The sequence below is a fragment of the Phocoena phocoena genome, chromosome 4, assembly GCF_963924675.1.
Source record: "Phocoena phocoena chromosome 4, mPhoPho1.1, whole genome shotgun sequence".
Classification (NCBI taxonomy): Eukaryota; Metazoa; Chordata; class Mammalia; order Artiodactyla; family Phocoenidae; genus Phocoena; species Phocoena phocoena.
The window spans coordinates 24,385,436-24,411,552 of NC_089222.1; the positions used below are offsets into that span (position 1 = coordinate 24,385,436).

The following is a 26,117-nucleotide window of genomic DNA, read 5'->3' on the forward strand; positions in this document are numbered from 1 at the left end:
CTTAAAAGTCCTCATCACAAGAAAAAAATTTGTAACTTACATAGCGACAAGATGTTAACTAGACTTATCGTGGTGATCATTTCACAATGTGTACAAATATTCAAGCATTCATTGTGTTGTACACCTGAAACATAATGTTATATGTGAATTATATCTCAATTTGTATTTAAATTAAAAAAATGTTTTTAAAGATACATGGAATGTAGGTTTTTAATCCTTTCATTTCTGAAAGTGACTTAATTCTGCTTTTATTCTAGTTTAGCTGTGTACAGAATTTTAGTTCCTTTGTATTTGCCTTTTTCTGCTCAACAGTGTTGGTTTTTTGTTTTTGTTTTTAAATGTATTTCCTTAGGGTTCTAAAATTTCCAAGTGTTGGTGTCAGTCTCTAAAATATCACTTTGTTGGAAACTTGATGGGGTCTTTCGGGATGAAGAGTTAGATTCTCCAGTTGAGGAAACTATTATTACTTGAAAATTTCCTCACCTCAGTTTTCTGGTTCTCTTTCTAGAGCTATTCTGTTAGTTGTTGGGTTTTGGATCTCTTGTTTGTCTCTCATTTTCTACTTTTGCTTTATTATACTGGGGATTTACTTTTAGATCTTCAGTGTTCAGCACGCCCTCCCCCCTCCCTTTTTTTAAACTTTGTATTGTCATTGTTGCTCTTAGGAATGCCTTTCTGGTGTTTAAAAGATACAGTCTCTTGTTAAAAGATACATTATCTGCTCTGGGTTTGTTCCCCCCCCCCCCTTGAATACTAATTAGAATTTAAAATCTTATATTGTTCAAATTATCTTTCAGGTCTCTTCTTTCCTCCCCCCCCCCGTTTACCTACACCTTTTTCTATCTTACTTTAGACGCTCCTCAGGAATGTGGGGTTCTGTGCTCTCTCTCGGAACGGTCACCTTTCTCTGTTCCCATCATGTGCTGAGCAGAGGTCTTCATATTCTGACCATTCATCATCCAACTCCTTGACTTAGAGCGGTTTTGTGTAGAAGTGGAAGTTGGCATCATACAAAAATGGTCCCTGATGAACTGTACCAACAGAGTATATGCAGGAGAAGCCCTTGGAGGAAACTGATGTAGGCCTTGAGTATTTTCTGCCGAATGACATTCATGATTGTGCCACGAAAGTCAAAAAGGAGTGACGAGGGCTTCCCTGGTGGCGCAGTGGTTGAGAGTCCGCCTGCCAATGTAGGGGACACGGGTTCGTGCCCCGGTCCGGGAAGATCCCACATGCCGCGGAGCGGCTGGGCCCGTGAGCCATGGCCGCCGGAGCCTGTGCTCCGCAGCGGGAGAGGCCACAACAGTGAGAGGCCCGCGTACCGCAAAAAAAAAGGAGTGACGAATGTTAGTGGTACTGTTTTGTTGTAAAAGTTTACTCCTATCCCCCCTCCCCAATACCTGATTCATTCTTGGCTATTTAATGGGTACATAGTTCCCATGATATCCTAATTTTTGATAAGTAAAAGTTGAAACCAAAATTTTTGACTTTTTTTTTTTTTAAGGGAAAGATCATACTTCCTTTTAAATGTGTTTACTTTGGGACTTGCCTGGTGGTCCAGTGGTTCAGCACTTTCCCTGCCGGGGCCTGGGTTCAATCCCTGGCCTGGGAACTAAGATCCCACAAGCCTCGTGGCATGGCAAGCAAGCAAGCAAATGAGCAAATTTAAATAAATTTAAATAAATAAATAAAGTTAAATAAGTATATGTGAGTACTCTGAAATTTTGGTTCCTGTTTTTGGTTGAATTCATTGGAGGCTGGCCTGTCTCTGGTACCATTTATACCCACACACCAACAGTTCTTATTGAGGATTGTGGTACCGTGTTTATTAGTGAGTGCCTTGCAGTAGCCTAAGCTCATTGAGGGCAGGGTCCACAGCAGACTGGCTCCCCGTTGTGCCCCTTTTGTCTAACTGTGTCAAGTGCACAGCAAACATTCGAAAAATCGTTGAATTGTCTCCCTCTCCTTCCTTCCCTATCTCCAAGTTGTAACCATTTTACTCCTTCATCCCCTTTGGATCTATCTCGTTACCTCCATCTCTGCTGAAAACACCCTTTTGTAAGCTAACATTAACTCACATGTACCCCTTTCTTTAGGCCCTTCATTTATGATTTTATCCTCAACACCCGTCTTACCCACTACACTGTAAATTACCTCCATAAGGGCAGAGGTAATGCGTTTTTATGTCCTCACCATTCTATCTTTTGGGCCAAGAGCATCGAAGGCATTCAGATAATGCTGTAGCCGTGGCTAGTGCCACCTAATGGTGACAAAAGAGATCTGTCTGTCACCCAGTTTGTATTGAAATGAAATAAACGGCAAAGCGCTAGATAGCAGTCGGACTTTAAAGGAACAGACTTAACATTCTTTCCCTAAAATTTTCCAGTAAATGGCATTGCTGTTTTTGTCTTTGAAGAATGTTGTCCAAAGGATGATATATTTCTGGTTGTGTTTAAGGTCCTTTTTGGCTGTTTCCTTTTTAGCATATGGCTTAGAAGAACAGAAGAATCTCACAGATTGTCAGAGTGGAGAGCTTTTTGAGCAGAAGGGTCCAGAATATACTTCGTGTCAGTTTCCTCTTGTCTTACTTGAAGCATGCAGTGGTGTGGATGATCCCGAGTTTGGCTACTCCACAGGACACCCTTGTATTCTTGTGAAAATGAACAGAGTATGTACATAATTTATTGCCGCGGCTGCTTCTTCCAAATCTCTTCTGTTAAGAAGCTGGCAGCTCTTTATTCAGTGCTCTCTCACTTGGTGGTAGCTTGTATAAAAAGCTAACAGTGATACTGACCTTTGGAAAATTAATACAGAAAAAAACAATTGGTTCGTAGATTAGTCATAAATTAGGGAGTAACGCAACTTCAGTTTTTCTCTTTTGGAACTAGCTGTATGCACTTCAGCGTAGATCAGAGCTTCAGGGATCAGGTATTCTGGGGATCATGCCCACAGCATGGTTGTGTTAATGTGCTCTGCTCATCTTTGCATCCTGTGTGGCAATGTAATTTAAAATCCCACGGCAAACTTACAAAGTTTTGGCTTATTTAACTTTTTCTGAATATTTAGTAGCAAAGCATAGCTTTATAGTATATGTAATTCAATAGTAGAAATAGAGATAAATTTGCATTAAAATGAACCCAGCAGCATCTTGCCATGTTGTCCAGAGAAAGTGCCTGAATTGTATAGCCATTAGCAAACCAAGAAGCTAATGTGCTCTACATCTAAGTAACAATGTTGTGGAGTCATTGTGCAAAAGGAAGATGCTTTCCTTGCATAATGAAGTGATCTCCAAACCCTGTGCCTTGCTGCTCTATAAATGGTACTGCAGAGTTGTGTTCTGATACAGTTAACCTGTTGAGGCCTGTACGGTCTCCCTTGAAGAATGAGGTAATTCCTGGTCATTTACGCAGAGAAAAGGCAATTTCCTAAACAGGTGCAGGCCTCTCAAGGGCTTGAGTTTACATATCACTAAAGTTACCATCCCTAATAAAACTAAAACTTGAGTCTTCTGAAGTTGGCACTGCTAAATAAGGAGTTTCCCTGTAGGGAGAGCCAGCTAGACCCTTAAGCTCCCAGACTGGCTTCCCTCCAGCCTCTCCTTCCCCTGTCCCCATGGACAGCGACAGTTTCTGATTATCTCATAGCACTCCGGAAATCATTCTGAAACATTGCCTGGCACATAGTAGGTGCTCAATAAACATTTAATGGGATGTTTTAGCAACACTTAGGAACTAAGGTTAACAAAGTGGAGGTGAAACTGAAGGCAAGATGGGTAGGCCTGGAAGTGGGAGCAATCTGAGCAACTATTTCAAGGGGACCCCTACTTTCCTCAGAAATGCTAGGGAGCTCATACATACCACATACTGTTAAATAAAGTAGAAATGAGTTTTCACAATCCACACAAGAAACCCAGATAGTTTATTCCTCGGTGTTTATTAGTTTATTCCCCTGTGGGGAATTGATTCTAGGACTCCTGAGGACACCAAAATCTGGAGGTGCTCAAGTCCCTTATATAAAATGGCGTAGTATTTGCATATAACCTGTGCACATCCTCCTGTGTACTCAGAAGCATCTCTAGAGTACTTATACCTAATTCAATGTAAGTGCTGTGTAAAAAGTTGTCAGCACACAGCAAATTCGAATTTTGCTCTTTGGAACTTTCTGGAATTTTTTTCCCCCAGATGTTTTTGATCTGCGATTGGTTGAATCTGCAGATGTGGAACCCCCGCCCCGGATAGGGAGGGCCAACTGTAATGTGAAGCCAGGTGATCTAGCTTGTAAGATGAAGTAGATCCATTCCCTTCAACAGGGATGCCTTTTGTAATCCCTGCCTCCTAGGAGTCTCTTCACAACACCTAGACTGATGGAAAATCTGTTCCCAATATAAAGCCAAGAGAAGAAATGCCAGTTCCTTCTGCCACAGGACCAACCTTCTGAGTTTGTTTTCTTTGTCAACATGTCCGCTGAATGATGAGGATATGAGATTATACTTGCCGCTAGGGCAGAACTTCACAGGCACGCCAGGAAGGCATCATGAGGCACACAGGGATCGGCAGTGACATGTCGCATAAGGGTGTAGCAGGGCATTTAATCCCAGTATAGTTTGTTCCAATATCATTGCAAGGGCACGGATAGTTACTGCTCTTGAGATTATTATTTCGGTTGCAACAATACCTGTCTTTCGGGAGGAGTACTTACATTTTACAAGCATTCACATTAAAATGTATATAAATTATAAAATTATAAATTAAAATGCATACAATTCAAAAGGCCAAAAAATCCTCTCGCAAAATATATGGATAAATATCTGTTATCATTCATACAGAGTTAGTTATATCAACGACATAAATGAAAGCCTCATTACATAGAACTGAGTGGTGCTGTGAGAGTCCTCAAAATGGGATTCATTAAGTGTATGTGTTTTGTAGAACAGATAGATGTGAAATACAACAGGGCTCTGTGGAAGCCTTATGGAAACATGGTAGGGTTGTGACCTAATCTATTTTCATGAAGAACAGTTATTATTATTACGCCTTTGCCATTCTTATTGGCATTAATGATGTGTTCATATAAATAACGAAATGTAAAGGTTTCTATTTATTTCTTGTTTTAGGGTAGCAAAGTGCAATGCTGTGTTTTGGTCAATTCGTTGATAACTGATTTATTTTCTAAATTGCCCCAGTACTATAATAAGATAGATAATTGGTAAGATTATTATATTGAAAAGTCTGTTCTAATCCTCTAAAATAAAATTAAAGTAAAAGGCAGAGGTAACAGGGTTCTAATGCAGTGTTAGTGTTCATCTCAACCCTCCCACCCCTGTGTCCCCAGCAATGAAGGAAGAGGTTCTGTTGTATACCGTTGTGATGTTTCAGTTAATCAATGTTTCTTTACCTTAGATAATTGGATTAAAGCCTCAAGGAGAACCAAGGATAGAATGTATTTTGAAGGTTAGTATTCAGAAAATAACCCAACGTCTGTTAAAACCTTAGTGTATCTTCAAAATACTTTAAAAGTCTAATGAATTTAGTCATTTTTTTCTTCCCTGTCACATTTTTAAAGTCCATTGTAGTGCCGTTCTTAGAAGAAGGAAACTCCACCGACCTTTGGGGGTAGCCCTTCTCTGTTTGCTAATGATAATTCAAAAAGACTTGTTTTCCATGTGCATTTGATGTCACATACTTTGCCTTTATATTTACATATACCATATTTCACTGATTTTAAGATTCATTTTCTTTTTTCTAGCTTGATAACACCAAAATTGGGGTTGGCCTTATAACTGACAGTGACTTAATAGTGTATAAGATTTTTTTCTTTCTTAATAGTACATAAATTGGTGTACATCAGTGGCATCTGAGATTTAATGAAAAAACATGGTACATTTTCCTTAAGGAGGCGTTATTTTGCTCTCTCATCCCTACTTTATTTTTTCCAGAGCACTGTGCTGTTTTCCTTTCATAATTTCTTTTGTTTTCTCTCCATGCTGCAAAGTTCAACTAAGACAAATATGTAAATGATGGGTAAGAGTTCTCAGGAGAAACTGTTAAGTTCTAAATTTAATTTTATCGTTGTGTAAAATATTAGCATTCCAGCTCCAGTTAATGTGTCAGAAGTGTCTTACTTGAAATGTTACATTGAAATCACTTCTAAAGTTGTTTGCCAAAGAAAACTGTAATCCCTTTTAACGATGAATGGATTTCTTATTTGGGCAGAAACTTCTTGCTGGGTGGTTCTCAAATCTGATCATGCATCAGAATCACTTGGAGGGTTTCTTAGGTCCCAGTTCTGCAGTTTCTGACTCAGTAGGTCTGGGGTGAGGCTGCAAAATTTGCGTTTTTAACTAAAGTTTCCAGGTGATGGTGATGCTGCTGGTCTGGGACCCACACTCTGAGAACTCCTGCTTTAGAATATCCTTATTGATTTATTTTGAGTATTTATTCACGATTTAGAATAGAATGAAAAGCTGGGAAGTTTGTGGTTTTCTCATCTGGGTTGAAGTATGCATGTGTGACCACAGGCAGCTCACTTTATCTCCTTATGCCGTAGTCAGCTCAGCAGGAAACTTGGATTAAAAAATCAGAATCTCACTTAAAACCAGATGCTGCATCTAAGCTGAGTTTTTCTTGGTGTACAAATCCTTCTAAAAATCGAGTGAGCTTCTACTGGCATCTCAAAACAGGAGAAAACGTTACACCTACAAGACAGATTTAGGAAATGTATTGTGTAACTCTGTGATCCCCCTTGCTTGCAATTCTTTCCAGTAGAAGGTTCCCGAGGCTGGCTGTGAGCCTTCAGCCAGGTGGAAGTGCTGATTTTATGAGCGTCCTGTGTGCAGGAACTTTTGCCTCTGCTTGTGAGCAGACAATGTAGATATACTTGGAACAGTGGGTCTGTGGAGCCAACACCATCAAGAAAGGAAAACACACACACACAGCCAGAAGGACAAAAGCCTTCCACTCCCTTCCTAAGGTTTCACTTCTGTAAGCCTTTGGCCAGTATAAACTCCTCCGTGTTAACTCTTCACTTAGGATTATAAATGGATTTTTCTCCTTGTTATCTGTTATGTATCTTTTGCTTCTAGAACCGTTGGGGGAACTATTCTAGAGTAGTTGGGGGAACTTCTAGAATAGTTGGAGGAACATCTGGTCTAATGACTCAGATTTCAATTTGCTGTCCCTTTTGCTTTGAAGAGTTGTGTGGAAAGTACATAAAATAATCAAAATAATAGATGGGGTTTTTGTTTTGTTTATTTAGTTGTGGAATATTTTTGTTTTTAGAAAAAACACACAAAATTGGAGGAACTCTTTGTAAAACTGCATTTTACTCGTAGGCTAGTCACAAAGGAGTAATCAGGTGGAATCCATAAATTTTCGAGGTGTGGCTCTGTGAACAGATGGCAACATTTACTGCATATCACCATATTGCTGTTTTCCATTAGATTTGTCTATAATCAAGTGTTCTTAGTGTAAATTCTTTAGTTGACTTACTTTTTATATAATACATTTGTCTTTTATTGTGTCTTGTATTCTTAACTTTCATCTGCTTTTATTTATTTACAAGGATTTTTTTTGTCTTGTTTTTGTTTTTTTATTTATTTATTTGGTTGGGCCTGGTCTTACTTGCAGCAGGTGGGCTCCTTAGTTGCAGCTTGCCAGACCCTTAGTTGCAGCACGTGGGCTCCTTAGTTGTGACATGCGAACTCAGTTGAGGCACGCATGTGGGATCTAGTTCCCTGACTAGGAATCAAACCCCTGCGCCCTGCATCGGGAGCGCGGAGTCTTATCCACTGTGCCACTGGGGCAGTCCTTTAATTGCTTTCATACAAGTTAAGAGTCCTGGAAACACTAAAGCATTGATGACAGAACATGCTTTTAGAGGTGGCCTTTAATTTTAAAGGATGGTTCCTGCAAAAGATGTAACATTCATATTTATGTCATTAGTGTTTTTTTTAATTTTCTTACAAAAGTGAATCGTGTTCATTTAAGAAAATTTAGAAAAATGCAGAAGGAAAACATTTGGTAAATGCTACCCAGAGTTAATCACTGCTTAGAACATTTGGTGTGTGTTCTTCAAGTTATTTACAGGTGATGACTCTACAGTAGAACCAAAATACATTAGTTTTAAACCTTTATTTTGTTTTCAGTGGAACTTAGTGACTGCTAATAGACTCTTGGACTTAGTTGCTCATGGTTTCCAATATGATGCCATTCGTTAGAGAACCATGACATGTAGCTTCACCGTAAAGTACCTCATCATTGTTCAGATGTGCATTTTATTATTTCACAGTTTCTAAATGTTAATTTTAAGTAAAAGTCTGCCAACGTGATGGCTTAGGCACAAACCCGTAGAACAATTAATTGAGCATGTGACCATAACGCTGAGCCTCAGTTTCCCTCTCTATAACTGATCCTACACACTTAAGGGTCTTAGGCCTAAATGAGGTAAATATAAACTGAGTGTGGTATGTGGCTGAAAATGCACACTGAAGTGCTCAGTAAACTGTAACCCAGGACTTCCCTGGTGGCACAGTGGTTAAGAATCCACCTGCCAGCGCCGGGGACATGGGTTCAATCCCTGATCCGGGAAGATCCCACATGCCGCGGAGCAGCTAAGCCCGTGCGCCACAGCTACTGAAGCCTGCGCGTACGTGCCGCAACTACTGAGCCCGAGTGCTGTCCGAGCTCTGCAACAAGAGAAGCCACTGCAATGACAAGCCCACGTACTGCAATGAAGAGTAGCCCAGGCTCGCCACAACTAGAGAAAGCCCGCGAACAGCAACAGACCCAACACAGCCAAAAATAAATAATTAATTAATTAAAACCTTTTACATTTTGGGGAACATCTCTCTGTTTCTATGAATTATTAAGGAAAAATAGGTTAAAAGTAATTAATGGGGCTTCCCTGGTGGTGCAGTGGTTGGGAGTCCGCCTGCCGATCCCGGGGACGCGGGTTCGTGCCCCACTCCAGGAGGATCCCACGTGCCTCAGAGCGGCTGGGCCCGTGAGCTGTGGCCGCTGAGCCTGCGCGTCCGGAGCCTGGGCTCCTCAGTGGGAGAGGCCATGGCAGTGAGAGGCCCGCGTACCGCAAAAAAAAAAAAAAAAAGAAAAAGAAAAGTAATTAATGTACAAAAGTACTTATATCAAAGTGACTATTTTTTTCTCCTATATAAAATGTTACTTTGGACTTCTTTTAGCATGTATTCTGGTTTTTTTCAATTTGTTTTTCATTTTTATTGGAGTATAGTTGATTTACAATGTTGTGTTAGTTTCAGGTGTACAGCAAAGTGAATCAGTTATACATACACATATATCCACTCCTTTTTAGATTCTTTTTAGACTTTTTTAAAATTAAGGAGTACAAACGTAGGGTGGTGTTTGAATAGTGAATGAAAAATGGCTTCTACAGTTTCCTTAGCCTTGTTATTACCTGTTCTTTTTTTTTTTTTTTTTTTTTTTTTATAAATTTATTTTTGGCTGCATTGGGTCTTCGTTCAAGCGGGCACTGCTCTTCCTTGCGGTGCACGGGCTTCTCATTGCAGCGGCTTCTTGTTGCGGAGCACAGGCTCTAGGCGTGCCATACTTGTGGCATGTGGGCTTAGTTGCTCCACGACATGTGGGATCTTCCCTGACCAGGGCTCGAACCCATGTCCCCTGCGTTGGCAGGCGGATTCTTAACCACTGTGCCACCATGGAAGCCCCTCTCCTGTTCTTTTTACGTATTGTTGATCTGGATCGTTAGAACTTGCCCTTTTTGTGGGTTGTCATCGCTTTATGCTTTGCTTTCTTGCCTGTGTCGCTTGTCCATGTGTTTCTCTCACCCCATGCACATCTGCTGCTTCATGGTGGTTAAGGGAAGTAAGCAGAATACCGCTTCCCTTAGAGAAGATTCTTACTTTTGCTATCGTGTTTCATGTATGCTTTCAAAAGTAGAAATTCGTTTATTCAAATCTAGAGTGCAAACATTTAGTAACGTTTTGTTTTAATTAGTGCCTTCTGAAGTTGCCACTGATTTTAATCATTGTTATCTGTCATCTACTCAGTATGTGTAAAAGTTACAGTCATTAATATTGGGTCTGCTCAGAATGTGTTACATGAGAATTTTCATAAATTGCTTATTTTTCAAGAAGAATACTAGATTTGTATCATTATCTTGTATATCAGGTTTTTTTTGAGGTATGGTTGATTTATAATATTACATAAGTTTCAGGTGTGCAACACAGTGATACACAATTGTTAAATATTATACTTCATGTATAGTTATTATAAAATATTGGCTATATTCCCTGTGCTGTATAGTTTATCCTTGTAGCTTTATTTTTTTTATAAATTTATTTTATTTATTGTTTTTGGCTACGTTGGGTCTTCGTTGCTGCATGCGGGCTTTCTCTGGTTGCGGTGAGTGGGGGCTACTCTTTGTTGCAGTGAGTGGGTTTCTCATTGCGGTAGCTTCTCTTGTTGCGGAGCACAGGCTGTAGGCACGTGGGCTTCAGTAGCTGTGGCACGCGGGCTCAGTAGTTGTGGCTTGTGGGCTCTAGAGCGCAGGCTCAGTAGTTGTGGCACACGGACTTAGTTGTTCCGCGGCATGTGGGATCTTCCCGGACCAGGGCTCAAACCCGTGTCCCCTGCATTGACAGGCGGATTCCCAACCACTGTGCCACCAGGGAAGCCCAGCTTTTCTTATACATGGTAGTTTGTACCTCTTAATCCCCTACCCCTATATTGCCCCTCTCCCCAAAGGTAACTACTAATTCGTTTTCTATATCTGAGAGTCTGTTTCTTTTTTGTTGGATCAGTTTTTTGTTTGCTTGTTTGTTTGTTTAAATTTATTTTTTGGCTGTGCCTAGTGGCATCCCAAATCTTAGTTCTCTGACCAGGGATGGAATCCGTGCCCCCTGCAGTGGAAGCGCAGAGGCTTAACCACTGGACCGCCAGGGAAGTTCCTGTATCAGCTTTTTTAATACGTGGAATATAATTGCAGTAGATATATAATACTTCTAACTGATTTACATGTGCCCGTAAAAATTATTCCAGGGAAATGTGGTATTTAAATTAGTTAAGGGTATTCCTTGGAGTACTTTAAATTTTCCCCAGCAGTGTGTCAGCTGCATCATAGTTTCCACCTCTGGTTACAGTTATCATGGTTGTTAATCATGTGACACTTCTGGACCTGCTGCCTCCCAGGCCTGAGTGGTACCTTCTAGGTGTGGCAGCTATTGCTTTCCAGTCTGGAAGCACAATATTTTATTCATTTTAGGGTTCATTGGTCCCAGACCTACTTGTGCATTCCTGCTGTCAGTGGCTGGAGAACTGGCATTTGGTAGTTGGAAGGCAGATAAGATTTTTACAGACATTGCATGAGTAGATCTGGCTGTAAGTTAAAGGGACTGTCATGGAAAAGTATATAAGATATATTAGGAAATCAGGATAGTTTGTGTCAAACGGTTTAAATCAACATGAGTAAGTCTCTTTTCAAAAATACACTTGTAGTGAATACAGTTGGAGCAACATTGTAGTTTCTTCATACTGTCCATAATGGATACTGCTTTAATAAAAATACATTTTTAAAAGCTATTTTTTGTGACCTAAAAAGGGTTTGTTTTGTTTTCAACTTTAGGGTGAAAACACAGCATTGCTATCAACTTATCCTTCCAATGGAATGATAGATTTAAAATATTTTCCATATTATGGGAAAAAATTGCATGTAAGTATTTAGAAGTTCTTAAGTGGTAGGGACTCTTGGAAAATTGGTAGTCTGTATTAAAATGCCAGTTGTCTGGATTAGGTAGACGTATGCCCTATGTAACGTGTGCATCATCTATTCTGGTTTTTAAATACAAATGGTGATGGCAAATGGAGACTCCAGATCTTAACTACAAACACAAAACCAAAGCAGCTAAGTTAAAGGATGATTATTTTCAAAATACAGTTTCCTCTTTCATTTCTTAGGGTGTGCTTATTTAAAGAATATAGAGAAGTAGTAAAGAAGTCATTATCCAGAGAATAACTATTATTGTAGCGTAATTTCTTCCATAGTTTTTCTTTAAGTATGTGTATATAAGTAGCATTTCGTATGTATACTAGTAAACTTTTTATTTTGAAATGATTTTAAACATAAAGTGGCTAGAATAGTACAAAGGGTTCCTATAGACCCTTTACACAGATCTCCCATTTGTCTTATTAGTCTCCATATATATATACACATATATGTATGTATATATATGTATATAAAATATATATATATAATTTTTCCCCCTGAACCATCATTGGCACTCAGTGATAAACATGGTGCCTCTTTACATTAAATTTCCTAAAAATAAGGACATTATCATATATAACCATTAGCATTGATACTGTACTATTATCTAATCTACAGATCTTGTTGAAATGTCACCAGTTGTTCCAATAATGTCCTTTATTGCAAAAAAAAAAAAAAAGTTTTTTCCTGGTCTAGGATGTTACACTGTTAGTCACCTATAACCTGGAACAGTTCCTCCATCTGTCTGTTTCATGCCCTTGAGCTCTTCAGAAATGAGTACAGGCCTTTTTTGGCTTACTTTGTTGGTTTATGTTCCTCAGTTTGAGTTTATCTGATGTTTTTCATGATTAAATGTAGGTTGTACCTTTTCGGCAGGAATGCCTCAGAAGAAATGTTATGTCCTTTTCAGAATAGCATATCAGGAGGGACGTGGTGTTGAGTCCCATTAATGGTGATGTGTTAACCTTATTAGGGTGGGGTCAGCCAGGTTTCCCTAATGTAAAGTTACACTTTTTTTTTTCTTTGTAATAAGTATCATGTGGGGAGAATACTTGGAGAATTTATAAAATTATTTCTCCTATAACTTTAGCATTTGTCAATTCTTTCCACAATCAGTTACTAATAGAATTGTTCTCAAATGTTTTTTCTAATCTTTTCTTTTTCCCTTTACTAGTTGGCATTCCACTCTAAGGAAGAGCTTTTCCTTCTCCACTGTTTATTTATTTATATCAGTATATTCTTACGGATTCTTATTTAATTCAGGGGTTATATGTTATAATCATTTATTTTGGTGCTAATGTTGTCCCAGATTTGGCTGGTGGGAGACCTTCAGGCTGGCTCTGGCTCCTGTGTCCTTTAGACATGTTCCCTTGATTCCTATAGCACTTCCCTACTTTCTGGCACCACAAGATGTTCCAGGTTCTTCTTGTACTTTCCTGCCTCAGCCCTGGAATCAGCCCCTAGTTCCTTTTAGTGAAGAATTGTATTTAGAAACCACAGTGATGGCAAAACAATTTTGAGTATACTTTTATACCAAGTCACACAGCAACCATAAGTAAGGATGTTAGAAACCCAAGTAACATAATCAGTGAGGTAGATCTTCTGCATGTTTATCAAACATACTAATATATAGATAGATACAATACATATCCTTCTCAGACACCCAGAACAGTCACAAAACTTTATCATAAAAAATGCATGCTCAAGTTTCATAAAATAGAAATATATTACAACAATACTTTCTGATCACAATGCAGGAAAACTAGAAATTATTGAAATAAAAGGGCCCTTCCAAAAGAGGGAGGAGGTGGTAACTCTCTAATCAACTTTTGGGGAAAGGGGGAAACTCAAACCAAGATTATAGAATATCTAAAAAACAATGAAGCACAACATAATCACAACCTATGGAATACGTTTAAAGCAGTGCTTAGAGGAAAATTCATAGTCACAAACACTTTTATCAATAAAAATTAAAGTGAAAATAAATGAATATCCAGCTAAGGGGGAAAAAAAGGTAGAGGATTAAAAAAATAATAGATCTAATTATTAAATTAAAATTTTGTTTTTTTAATTTTACAGAATAAACAAACCCCTGATAAAGTGTAAAGTTATTGCAGAATTTGAATTAATGTATTTTCCTTTATTTGCCAGGGGAGCTATCTACAGCCATTAGTTGCCGTCCAGCTCAGCTTTGGTAATAGAAATGACATAAACGAAGTCACAGTTGAGTGCAAGATTGATGGATCACCCAACCTAAAAAACCAGGATGATCGTGACAAGTTTTTAGGACGCGTTGTATTCAAAATCACCATGCGTCCATAGTAGGAGTTAAGATATCTCCACAGAGTAAACGTTGTGTTGTCTGTCTTCATTTGGTATCAGCTGGACCTGCCATTCCAGAATTATGAGACCGCCTTGGAGAAAGGTGGAGTGGTGCATGACACTGGGGTAGCATCACAATGTGCTTCCAGACCATAGTGTTCGGTGTCCTTCAAAGTAACTGCCTGTTGCCTCTGCTGCCTTTTGAACGATGTACAGTCACCAGATAGGGACTGTGAACAGCTGATTCTGAACATGTAGGATGGGGGTTTGTCCAATTTTTATGTGGTTTAATTGCCAAGTGTCTAAAGCTTAATGTGCTGTGCTATGTAAATATTTTATAGATTTAACACTGGTTAACTGTCATATTTTGATGCCAGCAAAGTTTTAGGGGATAAAATGGTACCTGACCAACGTCAAATGACTTTATAGCTGCAAGAAATGCAGTGTGTGGAGAAGTTCTGTATGTGAGCAGGAAAAAGGAAAATAAAAGTGGATTTGAAAGGTTGTCTTGGATGTTTTGTAAAGTTATTTTTTACATGCTGAATTAGTCTGTGGATCTTTCTGACTAGGAGCACCACCTTTTTGTTGTAAAACATGTAAAAACAAACAAAAAAAGTGACGGGATTATTTTCAGTGCTGGAACTAAATCTTTTAAAGTATTAAGATTAAAGTATTTTAGACCCTAGATAAAAACTGCATTTTTAGGTTAGCCAGTAAGAATATGTGCACCTGGGCTTCCCTGGTGGCGCAGTGGTTGAGAGTCCGCCTGTCGATGCAGGGGACACGGGTTCGTGCCCCGGTCTGGGAGGATCCCACATGCCGCGGAGCGGCTGGGCCCGTGAGCCATGGCCACTGAGCCTGCGCGTCAGAAGCCTGTACTCCGCAACGGGAGAGGCCACAACAGTGAGAGGCCCGAGTACCGCAAAAAGAAAAAACAAACAAAAACAAAACTACCAAGGTAAGAATATGTGCACCTAAATTTTTACGAAATTAAATTCATAAGATTTAAATTGTATAATAGTTTGTGAAATCTTGCTACTGCTTTTATTTAGCAGACTGTGGACTCTACAAATTGAAATATAAACACTTGGAACTTATTCAAAGCTTCCAACTGAACAGTTTTATTTCAGCATTGTCTTATTAGAGTCATGAAATATTTCCTCCTTCAGTCTGAGGTGTTTGGTATGATTCTTTGTCATAACGTGAGCTACTTTCTCCTCTGTTGAGAAAGGTGTGCTTCCCACATGATCTGTGGTTTTTTTAAAGCCTATTTTTAAAAATTGTTACTTTTCTCCTTAAAAAAAGGCAGGGCTAATATTCTTGAGGTTTTCTTTGTGTTGGTGCAAGCCAGGACGAGTGGGACCCAACCCAGCTGGCTCAGGAATGGCTGTCTGGAGGAAACATGAGTGCTCTGGGTGGCCTTGACTGGCCAGATGGGCCTTGGTGGCTCAGGAATTGCTGTCTGGAGGAAACATGAGTGCTCTGGGTGGCCTTGACTGGCCAGATGGGCCTTGGTGGCCCAGGAGCAGCCTGAACGCTTGGGTAGTTGTCACTCAGTGCCATTGGGAGGTTTGCTCTGTCACTAAGATCTTAGTGATAACAGATTTTCATTGTAGAAGCCTCCTTTGCAACTGAAGAAAATGATTCTTGGGGTTGTTAGTAAAGCAAACCTACCCTGTCTCTTAAGAGTATAAAACAAGGAGAAAAGACGCTGTGATGGCAGAGCAGTGTCATGGGCTGCAACCAGGACACCGTTTTAGTTGGCCAAGTGTGAACAGGTCCTCAGCAGCTGTCAACTCTGGCTCACGTGAAATCCATATCATTAAGTATTCAGTTAATTTTGTATTTTTGTATCTTTTGAAGTATAGTGTGGGTGGAATTTTTGTTTTAATGAGCTTAGGCAGAAGCAAAGCATTTCTCAGAACATGTGACAAGAATTGAGATATCCAGAATGGGTGAGTGGGTTTTGGAAAGAAAGAAAAAAGGGACATAGACATGAGTCCCATTTGTGCCTCCTTGGTTCAGAAGGTTGGTCGTGGCTTGGCCCCTGACTGCCTGTGACCTTAGTTGACGCACCCAACTCTTCCTGGTTCTCTTTTGTGTTGAAATTAGGGGAGTTTAGCAACTTTATCCCAAGCCTGCTGTGGGCCAGGTAATGAGTTGCCAGACTCTGAGGATAAAGAGATGAAGAGATGTGGTCTCTTGAAAATCTTAAACTAGGAGGGAACAGGCTCTGAGATGATGGCAGGTACATGTGAGGGAGGTGGGGGGGCCTGGGTTATTCCAAAGGTCCCCCGAGACAGTCAGTATGGGAAGGGGCTGGGTCTGTATGCAAAGGGTGACTAGGAATGAAGGGAGCCCTGGACGTGCTTTGAGTCTGCGTTTCTGCTACATTTCAGGTTTTCCTCAGAGCTTCACTGGGCATCTTGTTAACAGGCAGGTTCTGATTCCATAGGAGAGATTCTGTACACTCAGCAGCCTCCTAAGTGATGCCTAGCCTGCTATTCACAGACCACAGTTTGAATAGCAAGGGGACAAAGGACTAAAGACAACCAGCTTTGCATCCTCAAGCGGTTGAGTCTGGCACTAGTCTGATTACTGGATGGAGAAGATTCCACTGTCATTTGACTTTAGCTGCTACTTAAAATTCAACAGGTATGTTATATATCTAGCTCAAAGAAAATTATGTGTTAGTTTCCGTAGATCTCCAAGCTGTTTTATACTTGGAATTTTTTTATACAAATGAACTCTTATTTCACTTTGATCACTTCCATGGGTGGGAGGGAACAAATTACAGTCTAGTTCAATCCCAATTTGGACATACAGACTCAGCCTTAGACCGTATTATAGTGTCTTAGTAGGGTTTTCTGTACAAGGTGAACTCTCCCTACCTCGAACGTGTGTAGTTCGTCCTATAACTTAAGCCGCGTTGTCCTTTCTTAGTGGTAGCTTCCCCGCCACATGCAGCAGTGAGATAAGAAAGGCTGGTCTGTCCTCTTCACGAAATCCGGTAGGACTGCCTATCACTGAAGGTACAGTCTGTGAGGAGGACTTCCCAGATTCTGTGTAGAGTCTGTTGGAAGAGAGAACTTCACGTGAAATCCCCGATCATTCATTGTGGAAGGAGAGGGAGGGAAAATTGGCATTAAATCTTGATTTGCATTTGATTGTTTGGAAATCTCAGGCCAGGGTACTTACCCTTCTGAGCTGCGGTTCTCATTTTAACTGTACAATGAGGGTGTTGCCCCCCTTCAGGGCGGTGAGGATTAAATGAGAAAATATATATGCCACGCCAACATGTAGTAGATGTTTATAAATGTGAGTTTCCAAAGGCTCCCCCTCCTTCCGAGGTTGCAGGTTTTTCGGGAGTGTTTCCTTCCTGGTAACTGGAAACAGGGTAAGTACGGTGTTGCTGCTGCATTGGCGGGTTGTTGATCACTGGGAGGGGTGTGGTAGAGAAGGAGTTGAAAGTCCTTCCTGGCTGCCTGTGGCCTTGTGCAGCAGGTTTGTATGAGGGCAGGGGTCACAGATGGGTGAATTTGAAACTGTCGTCCACGTGGGATTTTTCATTTCCCTTGGCTTTTCTTGCTTTAATAAATTTGTCAAGTTGGAGTTTAAAGAAGGCTCAACAGGATCTGCTACATTGGTTTCAGAGTTTTTCAGCTCCATTGGTTCCCGCATAGAAGGAGCTGTGTTTTGAGCCGCGGGTCCTTGTGCGGCGCCTCCCTGAGACCGGCCTGCGGCTGACTGGTACTCCAGGGAGGGAGATCTGTTCCCAGGAGGGCTTCCTTCATACTGGAGGGCACACAGAGATCAGTGTGTCTGCTTTTTCAACAAACCAATTTCGTGACATTCCAGTGACTTGTCCTTCAAATAAGTCACTTCACAACTTTTCGGGAATGGTTTCTGCATTTGCTTTCAGGAGCATGGAACAGCCTTTAACCCTTGTCACGGATGGCAGGATTTGTCCATTGAGGATGGGCTTGCTTTTTAGGAACAGAATTCACTAGGGAGTCAAGACTGGTAAGGGCTGATATTTGAGTATGAAAACCAAAGCGGAGCATGTCTCCTAACCCTCTCTTTCCAGATTATTTGTGTGGCCTTGGGATAACTCAGAAGGGCCTTCATAAGAATAAACTGGATTTGACTGGTGACCAACCAGCTAGTGACAGGCTAGCGTTAGTTCTGGATTTGCTTGAAGACAGGACCACTCTATCCACTCAAGTATGAGTCTGTCTGGAATTGGAGAGTGTGCAGGGCTGCTGGCTCAGGTGACCTTGGGGTGGTGCTGAGCTCCCAGAGACCTTCTGCTGACACTCACGCGTCCAGCACCCCTTCTGTTCTGCAGGTCAGAGCCCCAGGTCTCTAACGCCAGAGCCGAGGGAGAGTGAGGGGTGACATGAAGTGGCAGGCGTGGGTGCCATCTTGTTTTGGCATTAGCCTTGTTCCTTGTGATCTTCCCTCTGGGTGGCTGAGAAGAGCTGAGATGGCATGGAAAGGATGGACTTCCTGCAGAATTATGTGCACCCTCAGATAAGAGCTCTCTTGGGTGGGAGGGAGTTGAGATGTGTTGAGACTGTATGGCAGGGTAGGGGGCAGGCAGTGGTAACTGGAGTGAAACTAAGGGTCAGGCAGGAAGAACCAAATGAGGCGTGGCAGGGAGAGGCGCCAACAGAGATGACCGAGCATTCAGAGCGCTTGCGGGTGCCCTTCTGAGACCATTCATCCGGGTTTGGACCTACTGCTGATGAAATCACTGTGGTAAGCAGAATTGGGGCCCCCGTGACCTCTGCCTTCTGGTGTCACACCTGTGCTTATGTTGTATCCCGTGGCAATAGGGACTTCGCAGATGAAATTAAGGTTACTAACCAGTTGACCTTAAAATGGGGAGATTATCCTGGATCATCCAGAGTGCTCAGTGTAATCGTGGGAGCCTGAAGCAGAAGTCGGGTCCGAAGTGTGAGAAGACGCCCAGCTGCTCTTCTGATAATGAAGGGGGCCGTGTGGAAACAGGAGAAGCAACCGAATTCTGGAAGCCCAGTCTTCCCTGAGCCTCCAGAGGAGAGCCCAGCCCAGCCCACCAAGACGGCTGACCACAACCATGGAGAGAATAAATGAGTATCATCTGAAGCCACTAAATCTGTGGTCATTTGTTTCAGCAGCAGCTAGAAAGCGAAGATGGTCATTTTCTCAATGAAGAGCGGATGCTCCAACCCAGTACTTCTCAAGTCTCGGCATGTGATTCATTCAAGGAATCCTGTTTAAAATGCATGTTCTGACGCAGCCACGTCTAGGGTGGGGCCTGAAAGTCTGCCCTCCTGACGGGCTCCTGTGTGCTGCTACTCTGAGGATCTCCTTTGCCCACGAGGCTCTCGTGCACCGTCCTGGTCAGTGCAGCACCTGGGATTCGGAGCCAGGGCAGAGGAGGGAGGAAATGAGAACTGAGAGAAGAAAGGCCTCGGATACGTGTTGCTCGGCTGTGAACTAGTATTCACAGAGGTCGAGGTGGAGGGGTGCCCTGTGTCGTGAGCCCCTGGCTTCTGGATCGTGAGCCTCACGTCTGTGATCCGTGGCCTGCACAGCAGGCAGGACCTGGCTGCAGATGGGGCATTTCCATGTCCTGTGCTTATTTTCTGAGGCCCTGGGGGAGGACAAGAGCCTGCAGCCATGGTTCCAGCTTCCTGAGGACAGCATGGTGCCAGCCTGACCTTTAACAACGTCCTCGCCAGCATACCCTTTCTCCCAGCTGAATAGAAGGTCAGCTTCTGGGGGCCACCGGCTTGGAGATGAAGGGAACCCACCTCATCAACAAAGAAAACTCTGCAAAGTTGCTATCACTTAGTGAGAAGGAATGGACTCATTCATTTAAAAAAAAAAATTTTTTTTTTAATTGAGCACCCAGTGTGTGCCAGGCAATGTACTAGGAGCTTGGGGTACACTGGGGGTCAAAACAAGATCCCTGCCCTCGTGGAACTTAACAGCCCAGCAACTACAGCAAGGCTGAAACTGCTTCTGGTAGGCTGTGTGTGTGGTGGCTGTCTTTGCGGCCCTTCCAGGAGGTGATGGCCCCTGGCCAGAGTAGGCCTGGTCCACACGTTGCTCACACCTTCAGTCCACAGCCCTCAGCCAGCGCTCAGCAGGTCTGGGGAGCCTCTTTCTGAGGAGACATGTTAGAACTGACTTTAAATGGCTTTAAGTCTGGAGCCACCCAGAAGGACGGCAATAATCACACCTGCAGACGCAGTCTTCAGGATACTTGCCTTTTATTTCATTTTTTATTATTATGGCTGAGCCACGCGTCTTGTGAGGTCTTAGTTCCCCAACCAGGGATCGAACCCGCGCCCTCAGCAGTGAAAATGTGGAGTCTTAACCTGGACCGCCAGGGGATTCCCCCCCCACTTTTTTAAAAATTTGATATTTGCATTTTATAAATGCTCCGAGAGAAAGGATTGTAGAAGATTCTATCAGATCCTTAAATAACTCCAATGGACAAGAAGTTTATCTGGTGTAGCGAGCAGAATTTAAAATCCGTATTAGTTGGAAAAGAATAGTGATGTTTATATGTGTGTAGCAAGTAAATACAAGAAACACACATTAGGGTTTAAAAGTAGCACAAGGGCTCCTTGAAAATCTCATGTGGTAATTTGACTGTCATCTGGATCCCTCAGAAGCAGCTGTTTTAAAGACAGACTATCCCAAAATCCATCCAAGGAAGTTTGTTAACGAGGCCTCCTAAGTAAGGTGGTTCCCTAGCAGACCCCAAGCATCAGCCAGATTCGGGGAGCCCCAGACCTCTGTGGCAGCTTTACAAGAGGAACCCCAACTAGTGGTTACCTTCCGTGTTGAAACTGCAGATGCGAACAGCAGCCACTGGTGCGTTTCCTCCTTACAGTCTGAACGGGTTTCTTGGATGTCTTTTCCATGAAGAGCCTTCTGATTAGGGTTGGCCTGGGCAGGTAAGCACAGCCTGTTCTCTGAACTGTTGCAGAGACCGAGTGCAGACACGCCCAGTTGGGTCTTTTATTTATTTTTATTTTTTTTCAAAGTCTTTTGTTTTTATTGAAGTATAGTTGATTTACGATATCACGTAAGTTTCAGGTATACAGCACAAGAGATATATATATGTATATATATCCTTTTTCAGATTCTTTTCCTGTATAGATCATTACAAAATATTGAGTGTAGTTCCCTGTGCTATACAGCAGGTCCTTGTTGGTTATCTATTTTATACGTAGTAGCAGTCGGGTCTTTTCACCCTTTTCAGCTCTCTCCATGTACTATGTCGCCATTGTTTGTGTGTCTGCTAATTACAGGGCCTCTGAAATGGGTGGTCCCCTGAGGTAGCACTCAATCTCTCGCCGGCCCGACTGTCCCCTGCCTGCCGGGGATATACCTCTGTCCACAGCTGTCCTGCCCCGGGGATGTGCGGCTCCACGCCCGCCCGCTGTGTTCGCAGGCCTCTCTGCTGGTCAGTGCTTCTCTGTTCTATTTAGACCTGATCATTCGTGCCGTTTCCTGATGCAGAAGTATCAAGTCTGTGAAGTGTGTGTTTTCTCAGCTGTGATTGTCAGTCCCCCGAGCCCAGGAGCCTGCCCTCTGTGGCCCTCTGGTCTCCCCTCCCACCCGGCGCTGCCTGTGACAGCCCGTCCTCCAAGGCCCCAGAGGCCCCTGCACTTGTCGTCTGTCGTACTGACTTCTGGCCATACTCACTTTGCCCCAGTTCCTGAGGGATCTTGCTCAGGATTGAACATTCCTGCAACAGCACTAAGCACTTTCACATTCATATTTCTCCTGAAATGCCTGTGAGGCATGGAGGGCGGAGGTGAGCCTCCCCTTCTGTGAGGATGGAAACAAGTCCAGCCCAGGGACTTACTTTTAGTGGAGCTGCAGTGGAAATCCAGATCTTTGCTCCAGACCTGCCATCCCATGCATTCCAGCGTTTCAACGCACTATTGAAAAGCATGGCTGTTTTTGTAAGTGCCCAGACCACCCCCACCCACTGTTTGACTTCACAGCAGCACATAAAACAGTGTTGCTGTAGAATGCAAATGCTTTCACTTTTAAGCGGGTCTCCTCCAGCAAGGCTGCTCTGGGTAAATGCGGGTGTCCGTGTCTCTTCCTGCCCTGACCTGTCTCTGCCAGGCCCATCACAGCGCCTTGATGTTCCCCACCTCAGGCCACGCAGTCCAGGCAGGGCTGCCACACTGACCTGTTTCCAAGGGCGCGGGGTTGCCCGGGCCGAGCTCATCTGCATGCTCTTTGCAGCCACACTGGTTGGTGTCGGGGTGGCATGTGGCCCAGGCTGGTCCAAGAAGAGTAAACCCCAAGACACTGGTCAGGAGAAGCGCTGACCTCTGGGCTAGAGGGCTGGAGGGCAGTGAGGAATCCAGCAGCTGCTGGGGACCATCTGGCCACCATTTGGGGAGAGCTTGCATGAGAAAGAAACTCACAGGGTCAAGAGGTGGGCAGGGAGGCAAACACAGGAGACTTGTGGGCACAACCATGCCACCTTCAGACACCGCCTGCTGGGGACCCCACTTCCAAAAGACACTCCCCTCCCTGGGAGAGGCTGGCGCAGGAGAGAAAGGGGCTTTGTTCTCGGCCTTAGTCATTCTTTCCTGGGCCACTGTCCCAACTAACTGCACAGATCTCAACGCCAGCCTCTCGTTCCCCTCAAAACCCAGAGAACTGACCACCCTCACCCCGCCCCCAACTAACTCTGGGTCAAGTGACAGCCTGTTTGACGTGAATTTCTTTGTATAAAACTTAAAGACAATACACTTACCAGAATTGAAAAGACTGCCTTGGAGGGACTAGGGGCAGCTCTAATTTATCCTTAAGAGCACAGCCTGGAGCCAGGCTGCTCGCCTTCAGTCCTCAATCTGCCCCCTGCTCAGAGCTGTGTGACCTTGGACAGTAACCTCTCTGTTTCCTTAGTTTTGTCTGTGAAGTAGGGCGAGTGCTTAGAAGAGTGCCTGGCAATTAGCGCTAGATGCCTTAGCTGCTTTTTATTACTGGTGTGTCTTTTTTTTTTTTGGCCAAGTTTCATGGTTTTATTAACACAATGTGCACACGAGCTGTCTATTCATTTTTTCACTGTGCAGCCTGGTGTTGGGATTGGTGACTGGTGGCCAGCTGGGCTGCTCTCTCCAAAACGGCCTTGCAGTTCTCGGAGGAGAGGTTGAGAGCAGTCTCAGCACAGAAAGACTTGTTGCACGTCAGCAGCACTTCAAGCTCCTTGACACTGTGGACCAGGAACTTCCGGAAGCCACTGGCAGCACGTGCTTTGTTTCCTTGTTGCTTCCGTAACTGATGTTGGGCATCAACCTTTGGCCCTTGAATCTCCTGCACACCCTGTTGTCAATGCCTCTGGGCTTCCACCAGTTCCGCTTCATTCTGACACATCAGCCTGACTGGTGCCAGATGAACTTCTTGGTTCATCAGGTTTTGACCATCTTGGGCTTCACGAGTGGTCTGAGGGTAGCCATGATCCCGGGTAGGAGATGCTGCCCGCTCTGTAGGCAGCGCCGAAGAAGAGAGCCATTACTGTTAAAGAAGATTCATTATTTAGGAACAAAGGATTTCTGTCTTCCCTCAGAGTCTCCCTGGTCCAGGCCCACTCTGACCACCGTGGGCATCTGGAGCCAGTGCTCACCGTTCAGCTTGGGAAACTTGCTAGGGGTTGGCGGCAGTTCCCTGGGGTAGTAGAAAAGTATCTTGCCCCATCAAAGACTAGTCGCTAATTCAACCTACAAATGACTAAAAGAGTTTTGCCCCAAGAGAGGTGCATCCCTGGCCTGTGATACACCTGTAGGTGCAGAGACTAAGAAAACAGCTCTGTGCCTGGCCCAGGAAGACTTTTAATTTATTTTTTTAAATTTATTTATTTTTTATAAATTTATTTTATTTTTGGCTGCGTTGGGTCTTCGTTGCTGCGCACGGGCTTTCCCTAGTTGCGGCGAGCGGGGGCTACTCTTGGTTGCGGTGCGTGGGTGTTGCAGTGCGTGGGCTTCTCATTGCGGTGGCTTCTCTTGCGGCAGGGCACGGGCTCTAGGCACGCGGGCTTCAGTAGTTGTGGCACATGGGCTCAGTAGTTGTGGCACGCGGGCTCAGTAATTGTGGCACACGGGCTTAGTCGCTCCACGGCATGTGGGCTGTTCCCGGTCCAGGGCTCAAACCCTTGTCCCCTGCGTTGGCAGGCAGATTCCTAACCACTGCGCCACGAGGGAAGTCCCAGGAGGCCTTTTAAAATGGACTTCTGAGGAGAAGGCTTGTGGGGAGCCTCGTGTTGGCCCCTCCAGCATTTAAGGCTTTTCCCTCCCCGGATACAAAGATTGGGTGAGGTAAGCTCTCTGGCTGGAACTCTCTTTTGCAAGTGATTTGGTCTCTTCGTGACCTTAGGACAGTCCCTCACCAGCTCTCCCACTCAAGCTTCTCCTGTGGAGTTGTTACTGATAAATTGACATGGAAAGCAGCTGGAAGTGCTACGGACTTCATGTAGTTCCTAGTCATCTGTTTTTGACTGTGTAACAAGTTCATTCCTTCCCATGCTTGCTGGCTTCTCTGGGCAGGTGTTCTCTTGTTAACAGCTGCCCACACTCAAGTATGGAAAAATCCAGTGGCTGCTGGTTAGAACAAGTGTGTTAATGGCAGCAGTGGAAAGACAGAACTAGCTGGTACCGGACTGGCGGGGGCGGGCGGGCGTGAAGCAGCTGTTTCTGTATTGGAAACACAAACCTTATTGGCTTGAGACTTATCAGAGTGGAGCCCTCACCTTTCCATGGTCTCTTACTGGCTCATAGAAAATCAACTACTAACGTCCTGGTGGGGAGAGAAGCGTATAGTACGCAGGGGCCTGGGCTGGTTGGAAAAGCACAGTCGGGCCTGTGGGCGAGTCGCTAGACAGGATTTGTCAGGTAGGACCCAGAGGCGGGTGACAGTGAGGCCTGCTCCCCCCGACCTTCTCCCCAAGAGGCAGAGTTTTTCTCCTTGCATCAGCTTATTTGCTCTTATCTCCCAGTTACTTCCGAAGCCAGGCAAATGTCTCACTCTTTTCACCGTCTTGTCCTCTCTTGACTCAATCCAGCAGAACATAGGATGGTTAAGAGGTCAGTCTTTCCAGGTTAGCCAGGCTTTGGCCAGATCATTCATGCTGAAGGTGAGTGCTATTTGGTTATTCGGGCGAACCAAAGGGTCAACATAAAGAGTGCGTAGTTCACCTGTTCATGCGTTCGTTCGTTCATTCACTGGTTCAAAAAAGACTAAGAACCTATCATTACATACCAGTTACTGTGCCAGGCCCTGAATTTACAAAGATGAAAGAAAGTCCATGTATAAGAAACAAGTTCCTGTTGTAGGTTATTTTCAGAGAACTTCTAATTTCTGAGAGACAAAGATTTTCCCTGGGTTCCCTCCCACTGACAGTGAAGCCTGAGAATTCCCGAGTGAGGTGGGTGCCGGTTTGTGATGCTGGAGCCTGTGAGCTGCAGGGGCTTCCCTCCCTCCTCTTGCACGGAGGTCCCTCAAACGGCCCCAGCCAGCTCACCCCTACGTGCGCACAAGCTGTCATCAGAGGGAGGAAGACAGGTCAAGGTGTGCAAACGAGTGAATGAATGAACGCATGAACAGGTGAACTACGCACTCTTTATGTTGACCCTTTGGTTCGCCTGAATAACCAAATAGCACTCACCTTCAGCATGAATGATCTGGCCAAAGCCTGGCTATACTCCCTACTTTCCTGACTGTGTCTCTCTTCGCTTAAAAATTTGCCAAGCAAGTCAACAGACTGTCAACTGCAGAGTGTGTTCTAATACTGCTTATTGAACATGACAAAATCCTACAGAAAAATTAGAATTTTGTTATCAGACAATGCCTAGGAATTACGGAATTTGTGTACACACACGCAAATGTAAATAAACATCAACTGGGCTTCCCTGGTGGCGCAGTGGTTGAGAGTCCGCCTGCCGATGCAGGGGACACAGATTCGTACCCCGGTCCGGGAGGATCCCACATGCCGTGGAGCGGCTGGGCCCGTGAGCCAT

General features: G+C 43.6%; 1 protein-coding gene and 1 pseudogene across 2 annotated transcripts in view; one reads left to right on the top strand and one right to left on the bottom strand.

The window, feature by feature from the left end:
* The window catches only part of ATP1B3 (ATPase Na+/K+ transporting subunit beta 3), a 41,940-nt gene extending 27,360 nt beyond the window's left edge, over positions 1-14,580 (top strand). For both annotated transcript variants that reach the window (XM_065876390.1, XM_065876392.1), the window contains 4 exons: positions 2,484-2,668; positions 5,400-5,450; positions 11,614-11,700; positions 13,906-14,580. In XM_065876390.1, the coding sequence (XP_065732462.1) occupies positions 2,484-2,668; positions 5,400-5,450; positions 11,614-11,700; positions 13,906-14,076 (494 nt within the window). In that variant the 3' untranslated portion in view covers positions 14,077-14,580. The remainder of the gene's footprint in view (positions 1-2,483; positions 2,669-5,399; positions 5,451-11,613; positions 11,701-13,905) is intronic.
* An 8,552-nt stretch (positions 14,581-23,132) lies between these two features.
* On the bottom strand, positions 23,133-23,564 carry LOC136121934 (large ribosomal subunit protein eL32-like; annotated as a pseudogene).
* Positions 23,565-26,117: the final 2,553 nt, after the last annotated feature.